At 45.4% G+C, this 22,700-nt stretch overlaps 1 protein-coding gene across 1 annotated transcript; it reads right to left on the minus strand.

Moving 5' to 3' along the window:
- Window positions 1-6,654: 6,654 nt before the first annotated feature.
- On the minus strand, window positions 6,655-22,342 carry tomm70 (translocase of outer mitochondrial membrane 70). Its single transcript, XM_088913405.1, has 11 exons — window positions 22,004-22,342; window positions 17,978-18,278; window positions 16,773-16,882; window positions 16,178-16,326; window positions 15,131-15,338; window positions 12,810-12,944; window positions 12,231-12,338; window positions 11,529-11,645; window positions 10,879-10,976; window positions 10,393-10,515; window positions 6,655-7,944 (listed from the first exon to the last, which is right to left on the minus strand). Exons 1-11 carry the CDS (start codon window positions 22,253-22,255, stop codon window positions 7,791-7,793), a joined length of 1,755 nt encoding a protein of 584 aa, XP_088769531.1. The 5' UTR covers window positions 22,256-22,342; the 3' UTR covers window positions 6,655-7,790.
- Between the last annotated feature and the right edge of the window lie 358 nt (window positions 22,343-22,700).

Genomic DNA, 22,700 nt, shown 5'->3' on the forward strand with positions numbered 1-22,700 from the left:
ATATAATTTGGTTAATTTTACATTTACAGAAACAAAGATATTTCTGTGTAAACAAATTCACTTACCATGTGAATTTGAAAGCTTGGTGTGTGACAGAACATTTGAATTTGTCAGGTGGTGGCTAAGGCCCAGAACTTATTATTTTTTTCATGTGTATAACCACCTTGATGATAGCTGGCATTTATTGTGAGCCAGCAGCCTCACTGCACAGCAGATCGGGTAGAGAAGTGAGAAACTGCCTCACCAGTTGAATGAGGTTGGGGGTTTCAGGTAGGCCAGACTGCAAAAACCCAGAACGGGATTTAAGCAGGGCACCACAGTTAACAGTGCTATTCCTACAGTCACACAAGACTTGTAGATGCTGAGCAGTTGGGACCACAGTTTAATGGAGAACAGTAAATCCTATAACACGTTATCCCATTAACATACTGGTCCACCAACACCACTTACAGCAGCAGTTTGTCTTCTAGGTCTCTTCCCCCACCAGGACCCACCAGGTTCAGCCTCATCTGGCTTCTGCCATCACATGAGGTGCCTTCATATCTTTATGCCAGACCAACATGAATAAAATAGCACTTAAATTGGTTAACATGTTTTTATTTGGTGAATTTACATTGTTACAACCCATTTACAAAAAAAAAAGTCCAGATCTTTTAAAATTAGTTCTTCAGTGCAATTCGCAGCAACGGCCCACAGTCCAAGATGAGGAGGAATGACAGAGCGAGTGGGACATGCATTCTTCTTTGGGATCTCCAGACTGAGCGCTTTTTCCTGGCCAAAAAACTAACATAAAACAAAGTAAAAGAGTACAAAAACACCCCTCGATCTCCACAGTAGTGTTCTCAGGTAGGAGCAGGTGTACCACATGCATTTAGCCAAGTTCTTTTTCCACAATAGGAACATCATCAGTTAGCAGAGCCCGTGGAATACACTTTAGAGTCCCCTGCACCCAGCAGGTGCAATATTCCCATAATCGATTATCAGATGAGTGCTTTTGCTTTTTCTTGGCAGTTTTGTGTGCAGATCTCTCTAATGATCTGTGCCGGAGGATCAGAGGTCGGAATCTTTTAGTTCTCAAGATTACACAGCAAGGAGAGGCAGGTGGTAATATCATTATGAGGGTCAGGCAATGAACAATGTTTGAGCAGTGGGACCCGTTCAGACCGAAGTCTCACGCTCAAGTGTCAGCAGATGAGCTCTCCAAAAGAGATAAGCCTGTCTGGAGTTAATCTTGGGACCAGTTGCAGCTGTGATGAAGACTGCAAGAAGGAAGACTACATCCTGGCATCCCAGCTGCATTCTGGGAACACAGCATCTTTAATGCAAGGATTATGTCACACACAATCACATCTGGCTAGCAAGCAGTTTGGCCACTGGGGCAGCTTCCAGTTCCCAGCGCCCGGGCTCTTGGGGACCTGTGAACAGCTGAACTGTGTATCTTTTGAGGGCTTTCCTTGCTCACTGATGCTTCACTTGAAGGAAAAAAAGATTCAGTCTGCCCGAGTTGCAGAGTGGAGACCTAAAGCTTCAGCCTCGCAGAGATAAATGCAAACAAAATCCTCAAAAGACAATAACGTTGTGGCCCAAAAATTCAGTTTTAGCAGATTAAGGTAATGTCTCAGTGTAACAATTCAGCTTGAAAAGATTAACGGAAAGCATCTCAGACAGTGAAAACACGGAGAGAGTTTAGTGTGCGCCAAACACATGCAGACAATTTACACAACTACCCACACACTGATACTATACAGGGCTGCTGTCAGCCTGATGACTTCCGAACGGATTCCCATTTTGGTCACTGAAGGAATGATTCACTCGCTGGCCAAATTTTACTACTCAACTAGAACGTGAAAGCTTGATGTTAAAATCACAGACACTGTTTCAGGACTATTTTTTCCCCCTCAAGCTAACAATCTGAAAAAAAGAAGTGGACTGTTTAACAGTACAAAAATCTGAAATACTCTTTCCCATGAAATATAGGATTTACTCTAGAAAAACAGCTCGTACAGTGATAAGAACTAGGCAAGGCTCAGGCTCAACTTATACTAAAAAAAAATACAGCATTTCAGCAAAAATGATAAGTAAAAATGCCATCAACCCTTGCTAACAACTGTGAAGCACCGTGGCAGACATGACATGACACTTGGGAGTCTACGCCAACCTCAAAACGCTAACACTTTCACTGGCAGCTGTGCTTCTGCCTGACAATTAGCAAAACAACTCTAACCTCTTTACCCAGCAACTACTATGAGGAGCAACTTCTTACTGAAGTTTTTTTTCTCCCCCACATCGTGCCTGGTTAGAAGATGAAAGACACAAACCTATTTTAACATGGATGGCAGGTAAAAGAGGGGGCAAGTCTCAGATTCCCTTCAGTGCTCACTGAAAAGGAACATGGTCCAAACTGCTACCGCCACCACCTCCCTGACCAGCAAGTCTTCGCTCATTTTGAGTGTCCAGGCCTCTATGGCAGCAGGGCACCCATTCCACAGCACCCAGTGCTGTACCTTACAGAGGTGTACAGCAAAGCACCGGATCTGCAGAAGATCTGGTGCCCGCACCGAGACAAGCCGTGCAGACTGTGGGCCTGGGCCAGTCTAACGAGAGACAGGACTGCACGGCACCGTTCGGCAGTGGACAAGACGCAGACTCAAGCCTCTGCAGTCTGACTCCCCAGCAAACACCCCCAGAAGAGAAACCTACTACAGCTGCCCAGAGAGCATTTCTTTCACAAGAACTACAACCAGCGCTGGCCATATTCTGGACAAAACCTCCAACGCCCTTGACAGAAAGGAGAAAGAACATGATCTACAGTTTGCCGTAGCAAACTGAAGGCCCAGTCAGACTGAAGAAACGGATATACCGTAAAGCAGTTCAGTAACCAAAGAAGTTGTGGAGCTCAGAGCAGGGCTGTGTGTCAGACTGGGCACTGGGAACCACTGTGTGAGACAGTCCCAGCAACAGCCAGAAGCACACAACTGGGGGAGAACTCGGCATGGAAAAACCTGGAACTTAAACCACCTAACAAGCTTATACATTCAAGGTATATGCTCAACCTTCAAATTGCTCATTACAGCTTTCTTTCACAAAACTGAGTGCACATTCCTATCTAGTGCACCGTGTCTTTCATAACTGTGTACAGGTGTCGCACTGCTCTGTGAATCTGAAGACGCCAAAAGAAAAGCATAATGGGTGTCAGCATGAAAGTAGATCTACAATACTGACTGAAACACTAACATGCTTCACAAGCTTCAGTGACTCTTGCAGCCTGAGCTCATGTATGTTTCTGTTGCGTTAATGAGACTAAGAACACAAGACGTCCCCTGGATGGGACAGCAGTCCACTCTAAGTTAACTCTCTACAATCTGTGCAGCAGGTGGACTAGAACAACTGGAGGAAACAGTCTTAAATCAAGGAAAAAAAAAAATCTGAATCCATGAGCCTCTTAGTGATCTCATGTTCTAATCGCTGCTACCACCAAAACACTAAAAGAGGTGTCAATTTGTTATGTTCCAAACTCCAGTTGTCATCAACATCTAGGAGCAGGGCTGGAGGGGCACGGCCTCTGCAGGTTGCGCAGTTGCAGGTACTGGCTTGACTGGACTGCTTTAACGGTGCTCCCCAGTGCTTAAGGCAATTGAAAGAGACTGCACTGGGGTCCCTCCAGGACCAGGATTGGACAGCGCCTACGGGGGTAAAGCACACAGTGAGTGGACCAATTTCCTCTCCAGTGGCTGCAGGTCCGAGAAGCCTCACCTAGTTACCTGGAGCACGCTCTGCAATGTGGCAGTGAGGGGCTCTGCTCCTCTTTCCTCCTCTCCAGCAGTTTTAAACACAAGTTACTTTCTTCTACAAAGCTACCGTGCCTAAATTTACTGTATATATATATAAAAAAAAGGTCTCCCCACCTGCCAATCCCTCAAAACATAAAAATAAAAACATCTGAAGAAAACAAAAAAAAGTAAAAGCTAGCTAATGTGGAACTCAGTCGTATTTCACTGTAAAATCCAAGGCTTAAAAAAAAGCTGTATAATAGAGCAATCTTACAGAACTATAATTACATTAACATTTATTTATAAAGAGAAAACCCCACACATGCTGTACAGAATAAAAAAAAACTCTAAAAAGTAAAAAAAAAATATTGTACGGCTTTTCCTCCTCCTTGAAAGATCACACAATTTTCCCCAACTTCAGGAAAACGATACATTAAACATTTTTTACGTCTTATTAACAGACTAAAACATGCCTTCCATCTCCCTCTCTGCTGCTTCAGTAGCGCTGAGGGGATACTGGGATGACCGGTCAGGCTGCTGGCCATGGGCACGTCAGGATGACCGCAGGACCTCTTGGTGAGGGCCTTCAGTATCTAAACTGAGGCAGGGCCTCACTGGCAAGCAATTGGCAAGGTTACTATCCCGGCACCAGCTGGCCGCACGAGGAAACCTCATTTTTAGCATCTAAGTACTAAGGAGCTTGGCGTGATTCAATGCAAATTCCACAATTAACTGCTTCTCTAGCTGAAGCAGAGCACTTTTTTCCCCCCCATTTTCACGCCTTTTGATTGCGTTGAAAAACAGCGCCACGAAACGCCACCCCCAGCCGCCCGCCCGGAAAATGGAAAGAAACAAAGGTGTGAGAGCTTTGCGCAGGTCAAGGTCAGCTGGTCTTGAGCAAGCCAGCAATCTCCCCAACCCTCCCTCTCCACCACCACCACCCCACTTAGGCTGGGCTGGGGAGAGAGGAGTGGGGGGTAACGGGGTCAGGGCGTGTCTGCTTAGTCTGCATGCAGAAGGAGGGGGGTAAAAGGGCCTGAAGAAGGAGGAAGAGATTCAAAGGAGCACAGCAGCCTCCCGTCCCAATCCCTCTCCCAGCAAGACGGCCAGCCAGCCCTCCGCACTGGTCAGGGAGCAGGACGAGGTTTGTCTTATAGGGGGAGTCAGTGGGGGTTCCAGTTGCTGACCACTAGACAACAGAAGGCAGAGGGGGAGCAGCTACAAGGAGTTAAGTAGAACTCTCTCCATTCTCAATCTCAAGCTAGTTTTTAATTGTTTCATTTGATCATTTTTCAGGAAAACAATTTTTTTAATAGCGCTCCAAACCACGGTGTACATTACCATCAGGTTTTACCCCCAAAAAGGTAAGGGGGAGGGGGAGGATCAGGAAACAAAATTCTATATTTGAGGTTAGTGCAGGGATTAAAACAACCTGTAAATACAGCGCCCTTCAAATTTATCCACAACCAGGTAACATTCTTAGCAAAGGAAATCCAGGTGTACACCAAGATTTGTCAACCTTTAAGAATCTAAGGCATAAAAAAGGAAATTTACATTAATGTATAAATACACTGCTCAAATTTATCCATACCCTGTAAATGTTGAAAACAAATGCTGTATTATTAATTAACCAATATATTTTTTAATCACTTCAAATGTTTCTAAAGCCTCATACATACTACAGAAGCCCCTGGACGTTTTCATATATATAACAATTGATTTAACACAGAAGGAAGCTGTACTGTCTGAGATGTCTGAGGATTTGTGGTAAAAGAGCTAGCTTCAGCTATAAAACAGAATCCATAAGACTTTCCAGCTCCGATGGGCGTAAGAGCTTTGTACTCAAACGTGCATCAGAAAAATGGTGCGGAAGGATAACTCTCAACCGAGATAAACATTCGGAAAGCTATCCAGACAGAAGCTCACTGACTCCTACATTGTGTGGCTAGATGAAAGATAAATGGAGCTTGTGGAGAGCCCCGCCAGGAGTACGATCAGTACAGAAAGGTGAAGCTCCTCATCAAAACAGGCATCATCTTTCCCATTACGTTAGTTAGCTACTAGTGACCAAAGGGGCCAGGACAAATTGCCTTTCCCTCTTTCTTCTCAAGAACAGAACTGTCTCTGTTCTACTTTAATATACATTTTGCATCCCCTTGTCCATGTGTCCTGGTTAGAAATGAGTGAGAAATTACAAAGTTTACCAGGATATTTTAGCCTTCACCTGTACCTGCTACCAAGACACTCAAACTTGGCTACACGCAGAATACACAGCACGCCAATAAACATCAGAGTGGTTGAATAGCACTGGGCAGGAACTCGACATTCTAAAAGGCTATAGGAAGGGTTTCTTCGATAGTAGCCAAAAGACAGCTTCTAAATCAGATTGCCAGGATATGAATAGATCTGACGGGCTCCTGAGCGGCTCAACCAGTAACGGCGCTTGCCCGAATGCAGGTTGAGTCAGTAATCGCAGGTTCGAGTCTCAGTCGTGTTACTACAGCCGACTGAGACTGGGATTCCACAGGCAGTGTTGTATAGTCGGCTGAGCAGTGCTGAGGTTAGTGGTCTGGGCTCTCTGGGCTTGCAGGCCCTTCTGCAATCAGCACTAAGGCTCTTGAGCAAGGACCCGGGACCGGGACATTTTAAAAGACAAGTGGCTCGAAGTTGGGTAGGTCGGATGAGGCCACCTATTCTTTCTCATTTTCCCCTGTGAGCGGTTTCTAGGGTTTGTAGCTGTAACTGCCAAAGCTTTACTGTGTGGCTTTGTGCCAAAAAAATAATTGTTGATTCTCAACTTATATAAACAAATAACATCTGGCATTAGAAATCAACCTTTTTGGCAGGCGTTTTATTCAAACATATATTGAACGGCATGCATATCTTTTAGTGTTTTATTTATATTAGAAAATACAACCGTATTTTCATGATAAATCAACTTTTTGACTCAGGTTATACATGAATTTGGAACCAACTGTACAGTGCAAATAAATTTCTTAGAGGAGAATTGTTTCTTCATTATTAAAGAAACTGACTTATCTAGTTAAAGCTTTCATTATGCTGCACTGCTGCTTTACATTATTCAATAGGCTGTTCAAAATTACCATTATAATACTGTTGTGTGTGTGACTTGTTTCTTTCAAACAAAAGGTCCAAAGATACACTATCCTAAAATCAATGTTTAAAAATCACTTATATCACAACTTGAAGACAATCTGAGCTCAGATCACTTTAGGCCAGAGAAATTAAGTCTTTCCACACTGACCAAATTACTTACAAAAAAAAATCAATTTACAATCACTGCAATGGCAGTCTGCTCTGGTAGCCTCTTGGATCACAAGATGGGACACTTTCCATCTACTAATTCTTCCATTTGGCTGTTAAGCCTTTTTGTCACCAGTCACAAAAATATTGAATCTTGTTTCCTGTCCCCTTATAAGGGAAATAGATCTAGTTACCTTCCTTCTGAAAAAATTCCCCTACTAGAAAGTTCTAAAATGAACAAATAAGGTTTGATACAGTAGCTTTAACACAACGATACATCCCGAAGACGGGCGGATGTCCTGGTTAGTTTTCAGGACACAAGGAAAATGCTTTACAAAAAGCCCCAGTTGTGAGCATGATGGATAATGTGATAATGTTGCGCGGGACCCCAGTATCGCCACCCACAGGAGTTTAGTGATGGAGATATCGCTCGCGCGCACACACAGACCCGTCCCAAATCTGCCTGGCAACAGCACCCCAACAGGGCGATGGTCACCACTGGCATGGAGGAGGAGAACCCTGAAAGATGGCACTTGGGGATGTCTCGGGGTGTCGCCCCCGAAGAGCCAGCTGCGCTCTTCAGACGCACTGGGGAGCCCACGTGATACAGACATGCACGGTCACAGGACAGCTGTTGTTTCTTTTTTTCTTTCAACATCATTTACAAAAACCACCCCCCCCTCCCCCGAACAAAAACAAGGTATTAGCAGTTATCTGACGGTCGGGCTCAGAGGCCGAGGGGCAGCCGGGTGAGGGTTACAGCGTGGGGGGCTTGAGCCCGTATTTCTTGGCCACCTCTGTCTGGGCGTAGGCAGCGTCGCACAGTGAGTACAGGTGAGCCATCTCCATCTCCGACTTGGCCAGGTTGATGGCGCGGTTGAACATGTCGATGGCTTTGTCAAGGTTGCCCCTGTGAAAACATTCCAAACCGGGTGCGTCAAACCACGTGCAACTCAAGCTATTTACACATAAATTGTAAGAAGAACACCAGAACGGTTTCAAGCAAGAGGAGGCTGTTCAGCCCAGCTAGCTTGTTTGGCAGTTGGCAGCTAATTGTTCCAACTCCTCTCAATCATGAGAAACCAGGATATGAGCTTCACCAACATGGCTGGAAATGTTGGTAAAGTCCCTTTGGAAGGGACTCTCACTTCTATATAATGTTTGTAGTTCTTACAGATATTTTACAAGTATTTTTTCTAGGCCTATTTTTTACTTCCAAGCTTACAAGATTTATTTCCCAGACTGACAACATCCAGGATCACATTCTCTCCACCATGCATGCACTACTATACCTCCTCCCTGCTTGCCTACTTTTTCTGGCTCTCCTCTTTCTAGTTTCTCTCAACATGACACCACACACCTTAGTAAACTGGCATTGCATATGAAATCCACCACCTTTAATTGGATTCTTATGGTTTTATTTCAATCTTGTTTTTCTGCCCTGTGATTCTCATCATAATAAACATGCACTGGTGTGATACCAATAGCCATTAAAATGGCTTCAGTTACCCTTGTGCCTAAAAAAAACAATATGGCCCTGGACAATCTTAAACAATTTTTGCCCTATATCCAACCTACCTTATCTTGCAAAACGTTTAGAACGTGCTGTGGCATTTCAATTAAATAACCAACAGCTTCAAACCCTTCCAAACTGGTTTCAGACAATCTCAGCACAGAAACTGCCCAAGTTAAATTCACTAATGATCTTTTTACGGCTTCTAATTGTGGTTCCCTATCTATCCTTATTCTCCTTGACCTCAGTGCTGCTTTTGACACGGATCACCATGTCATCTTTCTTGTTTTGAGACTGTTTGGAGTTACTGATATTGCTTTTTTAAGTTGAAACATTTATCTTACTGTTCATCAATGCCTTATCTTTCTTGAGGGTTTCAGTTGTTAAGTTGGGTTCGTGAAGTCTGGTGTTCCTCAGGACTCGATACTGGGTCCCCTGCTATTCAGCATTTACATGTTCCCACTTGATCAGCTATTAAGATCACATAGTCGGCACAGAAATGATGATTCAGGTGACACTCAAATCTATGTCCATACTAAACCTGACACTGAAGCAGCTGTTTCGGATCCTCCGATATTGCATCCCTGACATAAAATTCTGGACGATTCAAAATTTCCTTCACTTGAACTGCAACAAAGTCTGAAGTCATGCGTCTCGGTACCTCCCATCAACTTTCTAAAGCTAATGAAGTAACCTTACATGTGGATGGCACTGCACCTGAATTTAAATCTAAACTGAAGAATGTGAAGGTGATATTTGATGCAGGCTTGACCTTTAACCCATATGTGCAAAGTACAGTAAAAAAAAAGTGCTGCTGAGAAAATGAAGCTTATTAAAGATTAGCTTGGAAACTCTTAAAATCAGTTGCCTAGACTTACATGGCTGTGAGCACTAAATACAAATATGCTGTATGTAACAAGATTCACTCATACTTTTTTCATTATCCCTGAAAACGTTATCTGGGAATCTAAAAACAACTGACTGAATTTTATTTTTGTCTGCACAACAGTGTTACTATGATTCAGGTTCTGAACTTGTAACTGGAAGGTGAGGCATCTTGCTGCATCCTTGGACTTCATTAACATGGCAGCAGAAAAATGTCCAGTAAAATGTCTAATTCTTCCATCTCAGAAATATTGCCGGCTTATGTCCTATGTTTTCTCTCACTATAACAGAAAAGCTGGTTAATACATTTGTCTTTTCTAAAACTGATTACTGCAATGTCCTACAAGCTGGCGTAACAAAATCCACACTAAAAAGAATCTGGCAGCAAGAATCCCGATCAGGTCACACGCAAGTGATCACATTACTCCTGTCCTGGAGTCCTTGCACTGGCTTCCTATTAGGATGACTGTAAACCTCAAAATCCTTATGCTCAACTTTAAGGCTCTGCATGGCTTGGCACCTCAGTGCCAATCCGACGTATCTTCCTGCTCCCCACCTTGCAACCTCCATTCATCTGATTCTGGTGTCCTGTTTGTGCTCTGGTGTCTGTGTCTGCTCCTTGCATCTTCTGCTACATTTCTAATCTCTTGTGTTTCTGTGTGCTAATTTTACCTCCTGTTACCGTTTTCGTTTAACTGTTTTTTCCCCCCGCTTTGCCTGTAAAGAGCTTGGAAAAGATACTATTAATGGCAATACACGACAAAGTTTATTATAAAGGAGTCAAAACCCCTCTTGTGAGTTCTCCTTTGTGCCCACCAGGTGGCAGAGTATTACACACAGGTAGCAGTGCATTACGTACCGGGATGATGCATTGTCCTGGTTTAAACAGAAAATCTCACAAAAAAACTACATCCATCAAAGGTACACACGTGGTACATGCAGAGAAGAGACAGTCCTCACCTCTGGACTTCAATGGTCCCCATGGTTTCATAGGCAAAGTCACACTTGTTGTCGATCTCAATGGCTTTGCTGATGAGCTCCAGGCCTTTGTCAAGGTCCTGCTTCCATTGCAGTTGCAGCAGCCTGAGCAAACAAGGGAGGAGGGTTACAACGCAGGCAGCTTTTACTGCGCATCACCAGCTGTACAGCTGACAATTCTCTGCACCGATCCCTTGTGAATATTGAGACCCAGCTGTAGATCATATCACACACTAAAAGTATAGAGTACCAAAACTCCACAATAAACACCAGAAAACAGCAGCTAAATAGCAAATGAGCTAGAAGGGTGCTAAGAGACGCAGCGGGTCAGTACACAACTTGAAGATGGGGCAAAATGTCTGAGAGCTCTGCGTCAGATTTCTTATTGCAAGAGCCTGCCATTCTTCCTCCCACTGGCAAGGAGAAAGTGTGGGGCTAACATCTGGCGGACCTGAGGTGTGGGCTCACCCTTTGTGGACATATGTGGTGGCGTTGTCGGGTTCCAGTTCGATACACTTGTCATACATTTCATCTGCTTTTCCAAACTGCTGCTGATCTGTCAGAGCCTAGGGGCCACAGAAAGAAGTATTTATTTCATTGTAAGTGTTGGGCGCATTGAAGTCTCCTAAAAGCATGTTACAGTTACCATTTATATTACACAAATTCAGCGGAAAGCAGTCAGTAAATTCCACGAATGTCGCTTTCAGCGGGAGCTTGTGCAATGTACAGTGAACAAAGTGGACTAATCTGATGTGCGGTGGTGGGTAGCGAGATATGAGGAAAAACATCTGAAGAAACGGCGCCAATGAATTTGAAATATTGTTACTCCATGTGCCTGTACAAAGTTCCACAACACATGCATGCAAATAAGATATGCAGCGACTGAAAGTCTGCAGAGCGAAAATCGGAAACAACCGACTTCCATCTCTACAGACGCATTATTAGTGAGCTGTCCAGGAAGTGTCCATGCAGAGGGATGTGCAGATAGGTGTCCAGGCAGCTATGGAAACACTGTGACGTGCAGACAGGCGCACAGGCCCTTGTATAGACGCTGTGATACCGAGGTAGCTACGCAGACAGTGCGGCATGCAGGCAAGCATGTGACAAGGTGTGCCTACCTGTGCATACAGAGCATAGCCCTCAGCACACTTGGGGAACCTCCTGATGACGTCTTCAAAGCCATTCATGGCCGTCTGCACCTGTGAGGGGTTGTTTCCAGTGTAAGCCTTTCGATACTGGGAAACAGGACAGAAGAGCAATAATTAACCAGGAAGTCCTTTGTTCCGCAAAACATAAACCCGCTCTGAACTGCTTCTGACCGATCACCACAACAGGCAAGATAACTACAAATCCTGCTACTGTCCAATCAATACATCAGGTGAGATAACTATACATTTCTGGAGTGGACTTTCTGGACTCAAAACATTCTTCAATAGTGTCATTCTGCAAGACCTTTTCTGCTGTGAACCAGAGCCTGCTGGAACAGTGCTGAGAGAGCTAACCTGCAGCTCCACTGAGCAACAAATCTGATCGTTAAATGGGGCAGAAGAGAGAACAAATTAATTTCCAATAAAGGTGTAATAGATATGGACGTAATTCTCTTTGGAGTATTAAGTACCATGAAACTATTCTGTAGAAGCAACCACAGCTCAGCGGAGGTATATTGTTTCTAAAACAAAATTATTAACAACTTGTCTCCATTAAAATGTTCACAGAAACAAATGTAATAAAATTAAGTGGATCAACAAGCCCCCCATCCTGACATGAGATACCCATGACTGTGCTGTGTGGCCAGCAGCACTGCTAGGGTCCAAACTCACCAGTGCAAAACACTTCTGAGCCTGAGCCAACGCCGAGTCGGGCCGTAGGCGGATACACTCGTCAAAGTCCTCCACCGCCTCCTCCACCTGGTCCAGCAGGATCTTCAACTGGGGAGACGCACCCACATGGGTCAGACTCACACATAGGGGGCAGCGGTGGGATACTCTTTCACAACTGAATCTTTACTCTATTCCATTACGTGCACCACAATAAAAAGAGAAGGCAGTTCTCAATATTCATCTTCATGAACTTAGAAATTAGTTTTACTTATCACCTTAGAATCACAAGTAAGGGTAAGTCACCCCAAAACAGTAGTGCTCCCCATTTCCCTGCATTACATTTAAGCCCAAAGTATTAAATACATCCGCCTTCTGCCAATTAAAAACACAAAATACAGCAGATTATGGCCTTTCTCTGTGAAAAAGTCTCTTTTTTCCCTGAACAGGACCACAGTGAGAGGTGAAGTAAAGAGCTGATCAGTCAGCAGGAAATGTAGCAGCAGCGAGCGCAAAAGGCAGGGCTGAACAGTTACAGGTGCGTGATGGCCGCAGGTGTCGATCAGCATGCGCTGGGCCTACCTGTCCCCGGTGGTGGTAGACGTCGGCGTTGGGTGGGTCGATCTCGGCCGCCGTGTTGAAGTCCTGTGTGGACAGCTGGGGCTGCTGCTGCTGCATGTACATGCTGCCGCGCTTGATCAGGGCGTTGGCCCGCAGCTGTCCGGCAGAGAGAGGGGGAGAGGAGAGGAAATGCATCAGTGCGAGGGGATCCAACAAGTCGCAGGGCAAAAGCGAAGTCTGGAAGTGAGTTTATTTGATTGGCCAACTGGACAGCAGAACAAACCAATCGACTCTAAAATACAGTCATTTTCAAGGGCTTTTTATAACCCAAGCACAGTCATGACCAACCTCATTTTGTTACCAGAAATGTCACGGTTAGGACAAAGACATAACATAGATTTAAACACGGGAAATAAAAGGGAATACATGTGGTGCAGGATTTTTTTTTAACAGCTTATCAAGAATTTTACCAAATGTCTGCAACCTTCTCCAGTCTCAGGTTTCAGAGGTCACCCAAAATCAGCTTCCTAAAGCTGGGGGACGCATGTTAGCTACCGATCAATCCAAACCATTTTAACTAAGTGTGTCACTTTTTCAGGGTGTCAACGTTATCTACAACGTTATCTACTGTATATACATCCAACCAAACCTGACACTGATGTGGCTGTCTCTATTCTATCTAATTGCATCTCTGACATAAAAATGTGGATGACTCAAAACTTCCTTCATCTTAACTGTGACAAGACTGAAGTCATGCTTATTGGCACCCCCCGTCATCTTCGTAAAGCCAGTCCTATAACCCTATCTGTAGATGGTTCTGTACTTGAGCTTCAATCTAAACTGAAAAACCTTGGGGTTATATTCGAGTCTGGCTTAACATTCGACCCAGTATGTGCAGCATACTGTCAAAACATCTTTTTTTCACCTCAGAAATATCGCTAGACTACGCCCTGTGCTATCACTAACTGTGGCTGAAAAGCTGATCAACACGTTTGGGTTCTCTCGAATTGACTACTGTAATGCTCTACTCGCTGGGGTATCTAAATCTACTTTGAACAAACTGCAGTATGTCCAAAATTCAGCAGCCAGAATCCTGACCAGGTCTAGTGCAAATGATCACATTACTCCTATCCTGGAGTCCTTGCACTGGCTTCCAGTCAAATTCCATGTGGACTTTAAAATCCTCATGCTCACCTATAAGGCTCTGCATGGCTTGGCACCTCCGTACCTTTCTGAACTATTATCGCCCTACTCCCCACCTCGCAACCTTCGCACTTCTAATTCTGCTCTCCTTACTGTCCCCCAAGCCCGTCTACATTGTATGGGTGACAGGGCCTTCTCCTGTTATGCCCCCAAACTCTGGAACTCTCTCCCCAAGGATATCAGAGAGTCACCTTCTCTAAACTCCTTCAAATCCAGACTCAAAACCCTCTTCTTTAGAAAAGCCTTTACTTAACTGGTTCCATTCTTCACCCCTCTGCTTTTCCTAGTACCACCATCCACGGTCTCCTCTATATATTGTAATTGTGTTTTATCTTGTGTATTATCTTTATTTATTGTTGTTCTCATTCTGTAAAGTGCTTTGAGAAGCCACCTTTAAAGGCTCTATATAAAATAAAGTTTATTATTATTATCTAGTCTTTAAAGGTGTGCGGCTGAGCCAGACATAACATCAAAGGCTATGATGAGAACCAAAACTTCACTATCACGAGGTGTTGAATCAATATGAAATAACAAATGTTTCCTTTAAAGAATGTTGCCTTCCACCACCCTCTCCGCTAAAAAAAATGGGTGCTGTCAACCCCTGTTGGCGTGAGACGTGTTTGGGACATTATCAGCACGAGCAAGCGCCCAGTGAAACACTCCATGCTCTAAACATGCCATAACTGTCAAAGCACACTAATGTATATAGTAAGGAAAACATTCCTGTTGGGGGGGGGTATATGTCTCTAACTTTCTGACCTACTGTTTTTCCCAAATGGCTAGCTACCTTGTTACACTGATACCACACAGCTCTCACTCTATTGACAACTGCGTAGAAAAAAGACTAAGACTTACAAAACCAAACTGTGATCCACTGAGTTTATTTTACGCAAGTTAATATAGGCACGTGCAAAAAAAAAAAGTCAAGCGCAGTAAGATCCGTCTGCCCGAACACTTTTTTGGCCAGATCAGCACTGCACTGTTGAAGTGATGGAATGAGATCACCTGGAGAGGGTAGCTCATCTCACCACAGGACAGCCATGCCTCCTGCCCTGCCAGCAACCCAGCTGGACAAGGCATGGGCCTCATGCACACAACCCTCCCCCGATGGACAAGCCACAACATGGCTCCCGCGGTACCTTGACGTTGGCGTCCTCCATGTTGATGACCTGGTCGAGGTCCGGCCGTGCGGCGGCGGCGTTGCCGATCAGCAGGTAGAAGGTGGCGCGCAGCAGCAGCGCCTCGGCCAGGTGCTTGCCCCGGGACTCCACCTCCTTGGTGCACTCGCTGATGATCTTGTCATAGTTCTCCTCGGCCATGTACTGCTTGGCCTTCAGGTACCCAGAGCTGGGGAGAGGAGACAGTGAGCTACTCAAACCACTCTCGCAGCGGCTGTAGTGCAAAAAAAAATCTAATTATAGCAGGTTACAAATGGGAGGAGGATTGGTAGTTAGGAGCTTATTGATCCAAGTTTCCTCCAGCTGTTTCTTGAAAGGAGCCAGGGTATCAGCTTCAATAACATGGCTGGGTAGCTTGCCCGACAGTCTCGCAAGCTTTTCAGTAAAGAAGTGCATCTTGTTTTTAACGCACTTCTATGTAGATTCCACTTGTGTCCTCTCATTTGTGTGTTCATTCTGGAGATATCGCCTAGGTTCACTTTGTCAGCACCTTTGAGGAGTGTGTCAGTACCTGACATCCCGTCTTTAGGAAGCACAGAAATGCATTAGACTATTCTCCTCTTTTTACAGGTTAACATGCACTGTAGTTAAAGCCTTTGACAGCATTTTGACAATTGCACTGCTCTCTCTCATCCATCTTCTTCCCACTTTTTTCAATTCAAGGTCATGGGGGAGCCAGAGCAACAGGCGCAAGACAGGATACACCCTGGCCAGGATGCCAGTCCACTGCACGGCACACACAAGTACTCACTCCAGGGCCAGTATATCCAGAAGCCAATTAACCTACCAGCATGTCTTTGGACAGTGGGAGGAAACTGGAACACCAAGGGGAAACCCATGAAAACACAGGGAGAACAAACAAACTTCATGCAGATAGCACCCCGGAGCTCATAATTTATCCCCGTGCCCTGGATAACCACTGCTCCACCGTGCTGCCTCCCTCTCTCTATAGGTGCAACTAAATTTAACTCTCAGAGCTCCCCTCCCTTACTCCCCCACATCTCTGACCTCTCGGTGACCTCAGCGGCTTCTCCCTCCTTGTCCTTGTCCTCATCTTTCTTCTCGCCCTTCTGCAGGGGCTGGGAGATGATGTCATCGGTGAAGGAGCCAAAGTAGGACTTGATGAACTGTGGGGATGGCATGAGGGGCTCGCGGTTCTGCAGAGGAAGCAGGAGAGGGGGGGGGACAATTCAGACAGGAAATAGCTCTTCAGATTTTCATGTCAGGTTTTTCTTCAATTTTTCGATTACAGATTATTTCTTTACAGAAGACACTGGAAAATGTGAGGAGTGCTATGAACTTTTGCTTATTTTTTCTTGTTTTCAAGGGGGCACAAATAGACTGCAATAATAGCTTTGCAATAGTTTTCTAAAAGATCAGCAGCACACACAGTCCGTGGGCAAAACTTGGACACAGATACATGAGAACACCAAGTGAGAGGAGGCCAATCAGTCCATCTAGCCTGTTTGACAGACGGTTTGATGGCGGGAATGGATTAAAGGATCTTAACCAGATAGTTCTTGAATGAAGCCAGGATATTGGCTTCTACAACATGGCTGGACAGCTTGTCCCATAAGGCCGCACTGAGGGGACGCACACACACCTTGAACTTTTCTTTCGCTTTCTCCTTCCCCAGTGTCTTCAAGACCCGGTCCGCCAGCAGCATGCTCTGTTGGTTCTGGAAGGCCTCGAGTATGCACACGGCCGTTACGTCTGAGGAGAGCACAAGAACAGGGTGAGAGTCCAGCCCAGCATATGGCGGCCAGTCAAATGATCTAAAGGACAAAAAAGAATCTTTGAGGACACCTTGCATAACCCCACAGAAGCATTACCGAAGGATAGGGAGAAAATGGAGGAAATGCCAAGGACTTGTTTTTGTCAGCAGTAATAAAAACAATGCTGCAGTGAGTGCTGTGGCTGCGTCACTATTGCGACTGTCATTGCGTTATTACAATTTCTATCTTTTCATGCATATAGTTTTACTGTAAACATGTTTAATGCCTTTCAGCTGACAAGCAATGATGGCTGCTTTGGCCAACCTAGTAACTGGTAAGGCCACCAAAGTACGTGTAGCCCCAGGCCTGTGTGGCAGTAGATCAGAGGCCCTGCAGGTTATCCCTGAACAGGAGGAACCAGCTCCCCAGCTTTGCAGCTGTTTCTGCTGTCAAAGGACTGTTAACCTTAGTGACAGAGTATTGCTGAAATTTCTCCAAAGCTATATTCTCCTTTCTCCGTGGACCAATGTCAATGAGGAATGCAAACATGCTGCTGCACCCCCTGTCTACTCTAAACCCGTCTTAAACTTAATGGACAGTATCTGAAACACACAAACCCACAGAAAAGCAGAGGAAATTACCATCCCCTCTACAGTGAAATATGCATCATGTGCACAGGGGTGTAACAATGCATCTAAGGAATTAAAAAATCCATCACCTGAAGCAGGATAACATGTACGCTTTTTAAACGATCAATACACATTTGCTACATGTTGTGTCTGGGTTCACAGTAAAACAATGTGAGGAACAATGACTGTGTTTGATCCACTCCAGGTTTCCAGGAGTGCAGTCCCTTGGGTTTGTTTTTCACATTTTGTTCCTTTATTTTCATCTCATTTGCAGGAAGGAGCATGCACCAGTAGTAGCATCCAGTTACTTTTTCTGCTTCCTTGGATCAGTACAGTGTGCCTGAGAGCCCTGAAAAGGTCTCAGGACCTGCCTTCGGATTTGCACATCGGCCCATCAAAGGCGGGGGGTAGGAAGGAGCAGAGAGCCTACCCAGGTGCAGAGACGCTACGCAGCCAAGATTTACCTTCCAGGCATTCCTTTCTGTTGTCCAGCTTCTCCTGGGCCTTGGCCCTGCGGAACAGGGCCTTGATGTAGCGCGGGTTCAGCTCCACGGCCTGCGAGCAGTCCTGCACGACCTCCGCCCACTTCATCTGCTGCTCGAAGGCAGCAGCGCGGTTCTGGTAGAAGGTGGAGAGGTCTCCCTTCTGCTCCTTGGGACACAAGCTGATGGCCTCCGTGTAGCACTGGATGGCCTGCTCATACTTGCCTGCCTTGAAGTACTTGTTGCCCCTGGTCTTGGCAGCTTGGGCCCGATCCAGGGGGCTCTGCGGGGCGAGAAAACAGTCCGTCAGACGAGAGATCCACGTGAGTCAACCATCACCCATCAAGAACTGAGGAGTCACGCCTGGACTCAGGAAGTGTCCTGAGATGATTAGCAATCAGGACAGGCATCAGTTAGTAGACTCTGAGAACTTGTAACTTAATATTTCTTACACATTCAAATATAATAATATTGATTCTTGTTTTATATGTAGTAAAAGCCAACACAAAAGCCCAAGGCCTGGTCTGTCATCCCGTATGTTTGTTAAAAAATGAATATTGTGTAACAGACAGTACAGCATCGGAATTGGAGATTCAAACGCAAAGTATTTCGAATACTGTTGGTTTCCCTGATTGTTGGAAATTGTACTTAATTACAAGCGGGATAAATGTATAAGCCATTATTTGCATATGAAACGACGGGTCCCACTTTAATGTGTTTTTCTGCATGATGAGATTCAGTTCAATGAATTTAGCCAAAACGAATAATCCACTTAACCGCCTGAAGCCGTTGGCTCTGCTTGCAGTTGGTGCTTTTTTAAACCTGGACAATCATACAAGTGTTCTGTGGATGGCCCGCAGCTGGGACAGTCCTTGATTCAGCTCCAGTGCCTTTTCAGTTCTTAAACACAGCAGATCTCATAGCAACAACCTGGCAGCAAAAAAAACCAGCCCATAAAACCATCTTCTTAGAGGAGTACATTGGCCTTGTTTAAATATAAATGTGGAATTAATATAAGCTTACTGTACTCACATTTTTAGAAAAGGGACCTAATATACAACAGTACTGAGCAGCAGCTGCAGCTTGCAAATCATCTGTCATGTGCAGTTTATTACACATCGGGCAGAGTTTTCAGCTCCCTCAGGTCTTTTTTTTTACCAAACTACTTTTGATAAAGAAGAGGATTTTTAGAACTGTGTGACACTCCATCCTCCTGATAACATGGAAAAAAAGCAATGCCCTTATTCCAGGGATATTTAGAGCAATGAGACTGCACCCCCAAAATCTCAAGCTCCGAGATGCACAGGTGCAAACCACAGGCCCCCCAGCACCCCATCAGCAAGGAACGCAGCACCCACAGCTCCCTGGAGTATGCCTCACCCTACACACCCCAGATGCCACAACTACAGAACTGCTGTATAGCCCACTAGCAAACTGGAGGGGTTGCTCCAGCTCCTAAGCGCTCTTCTGTAGCTCTGGCTATAGTCGACTGCAGCACTCTTCAAATCCATATTTGCTGCCCTGATCCAGGCGATATTGAGACTCCAGTGACATTTAGGAAATGTACACTTCCTAAATGTCAGTTTCACACTGTGACTTTAATTTGAAAAGACATCCCATTCACAGTTCTGCAAAAACTATTGCTTCCTCTCTCTACACAAACACATTTGTAATACATGCACATGTATTAATAGAAAAGCAATCACAACTCCCTCTCTGAACAAACATCTCCTGGCGTTTTCAATCCCACTACAGATCAAAGGGCTTCTCGATGAACTATGACTGACAGCTCTGGTCAATCATGCTGGTGATCGAGCCCCCTAATTTTGTTACAAGCCACATGCTGTACCAAGCAAGAGCCCCCCCCATCAACTCCACACACACCCACGATAAGGGCTGTTAGAGACACAGTAACTTGGAATAGAATCATTACAAGGACGCCTCAGTGAATCACGGCTGTTTGAGAAATCCAAAGACTAATCCTGAGACGGTTCAGCCTTCAGGCTGTTTTGGCATCGTTTCTGTAAGTTCAGCTACTCTTGTGCCCCAGTGATTCAGACACCCTGGACATTTGGAGTCCATCCCCTGCGGTCTCTATAGTACCACCAGAGACTCTTACAACTCTGTATAAATTAGTGCAAACAAATGTGGTATCTAGAGGACTGCGGCTGTAAAGCTCATCACATTATAGAATAATCATTCTAATCCTGTCTACCCCCACTGTGTCTCTGCTCTCTCACTGTGAGGAGAGTAACTGATAGGATCAGCCAATTACTGAGGATTCACCAGCCATGAGCAAAACGGTAGAGATCCGTGCTCCCCCATTGCACTTATTCACAACCAGAGCTTGCAAGTATCTCAGGAGTGGCACCTCCCAACAGCTTTCACAAAGGATCACAGAGACGGCTGGGTGTCACAGACACACAAGCAATGCCCCCACCTTGCTCGTTGCCCCCCCTCACTCTTTCTCCCCTGAAAGAAACTACAATTGCAGGCACTGGCACTATAGGACAACACTTCTGCTCTGCTACAGGAAGAAACAGAAGTGTCAACTTCCCCTTGTGAAGACGATTCCCACTGTGAAGGCTCAATTTGCATCATGCCAAAAGCCACACAAAAGCTCTTCTCCTTTTTTTGACTGGACACTACAAAAGGATTCCAGCAACCCTCCCCAAGATGCACACAAACGTGAAAATACAGCAGGTACATGTCCTCCTGTGAATCGCACTGTAGACACCCAAATCACACCCACTTTCACATTGCCAGAGCACCTCTGAACTTTGCCCCAGGCTGTGCCTACACTGCGTTTCAGCACAAGAGGCACACAACGGTGCATAATCACAGGTTCAGTCACCTCTACATGCAGCACTTCTATTTATCGGGTCTTACGATAAATAGACAGAAATGCACAATCTGCATGCAGGGGGGCTTTGAAATAATAAACTGGTTCTCGAGCTTTTCCAGAAGCAGAATGCAAATCAAGACTTCAACTGCACAGCCAGAGGCTTGGTAAAATTTTGGAATGCTGCACAGAAAGCGGGGCCTAGTCTAAGATCTAAGATTGGATATTGTACGCATCTACACAGACGCACACAGCAGGAAAACAGCTCTTCTCTGCGATATCTTACCAACTCCGGCCTTCATGATGCCAGAAATGGACATAACTGCTATGCAATGGGAGTCTTTTTTTCTCGCTATGTGAAGGAGAAGCTTTTTTTTTGGAAAGTAAAACAAGGTTCAATGATGGCTCCTATCTCCCTCCCAGCAGCTGTCAAGTTCTGTTGCTCTGCAAAGATTTCCACTTCATTTCAGGATCTGCTTTGCTCTCTACCGCGGTGAATTACCTGAACAAAATGATTCGACCCTACGTTCAGGGGACTTTCAAACGAAGCTCCTTCGTACCGTGTAGCAGCAGGTACATCGCAGGTCGTGAGAATATTTTCATTTTTTTCATCCGAATAAAAACAGGTTTCCCAGCATTTCAAGTAATTTTGACAACCCCATGCTGAAAAGGGGAGCTTTTTTAATCGAGATTAACAACCAAAATAAAGCTCACGTTCAGGATTTATTTTAGGGGTAGAAACACGTCAAATAGGTTTTTCCATGTAGAAGGAGGTTCCACGGGTAAATCAGAGATCAATAAAACCATATATCACAAAATAAGTGTTGCGCTGGCTGCCAATGCGTGTTGATAGACACGGCACCCCAGAGACACCCACATCTCTCGCGACACATGGCTTGTGTAAAAAGCACACGCTGTCCACCTGCGCCACTCCCAGTTTCAGTCACCGATTCAGCCAAAAATACACCAAGACGACAGTCCCAGAGCAAAAAACCTGCAAGCACACAACAGCATAGGTCGGACGTCAACCCATGCAGGCATGTGTCCTTGAACGATCTTTGCAAAAGAAGGGTGCCCCCAATAACCGCTGCTAGACAGACCCCATCACGCCGCAGGGGCGGGAGGGGCGCGGGCATGGGGGGGGACCCCTGTTCCGGCCAACCTACCAGGTCCTCTTGCTCTCGTCCGGCTCGGTTCGCTGCGCCGTCCTGCTCAGGCCGGCCCGTGACGGGGCTGGCGCTGCCTTCTGGAGTTGTCCTCTCCCCGTTGCGCTTGCCCTGGTTCACCTTCCTCCGGGTGCGATTCCACAGATACACGGCCCCGACCCCCAGCACAATGGGGGCCCCGACCAGGAGCGCCAGCTGCCACCGGGGCAGACCACTGCCAGACTGCGGCTCGACAGGCTTTGAGGCCGCCATCGTTTACCAAGCAACAAGCCACAAGCAAGCACTGCACCGCTTACCCTAGCAGATCAGAGCAGGACTCCTCTGCATCATGGGATACTGGCGGGGACCCTGCAACCCATTCCGGGGCAACAGTGAATGAGTTACGTCATTTCCTCTCTTACTCCAATTCCAGAAGGGACATGCGCAGTTCAGGGTGGGAAGTGGTTGTGCATACAGGAGAGGTTTTTTTATTTTTCTCTGTTGTTTGGAATTTTATATTATTACAACAACTGTATATATACAATGCATGATATATGCATATATTTATCAATGTATAATCAAGGGTTATACTCTGAATATACGATCTTCGGGGTACATAATACAGTTGTATTTTACAATAAAAGACTGAATGAGGCAAAGGTACTCACAGCTTTCATATTCTCACATTTAGATAAATAGTCTGGTGTCTATTTCATAT

This window comes from Atractosteus spatula, chromosome 4 (assembly GCF_055471065.1).
Source record: "Atractosteus spatula isolate fAtrSpa1 chromosome 4, fAtrSpa1.hap1, whole genome shotgun sequence".
NCBI lineage: Eukaryota > Metazoa > Chordata > Actinopteri > Semionotiformes > Lepisosteidae > Atractosteus > Atractosteus spatula.

Coding starts and splice junctions, on each gene's coding strand:
- tomm70 (XM_088913405.1), bottom strand. CDS start 22,255: ATGGCGGCCTCAAAGCCTGTCGAGCCGCAGTCTGGCAGTGGTCTGCCC. Junction 11,646..12,230: donor CTCAGAAGTGTTTTGCACTG/GTGAGTTTGGAC, acceptor CCTGTTTCCCAG/TATCGAAAGGCTTACACTGG. Junction 10,516..10,878: donor ACCACATATGTCCACAAAGG/GTGAGCCCACAC, acceptor TTGTTTGCTCAG/GCTGCTGCAACTGCAATGGA.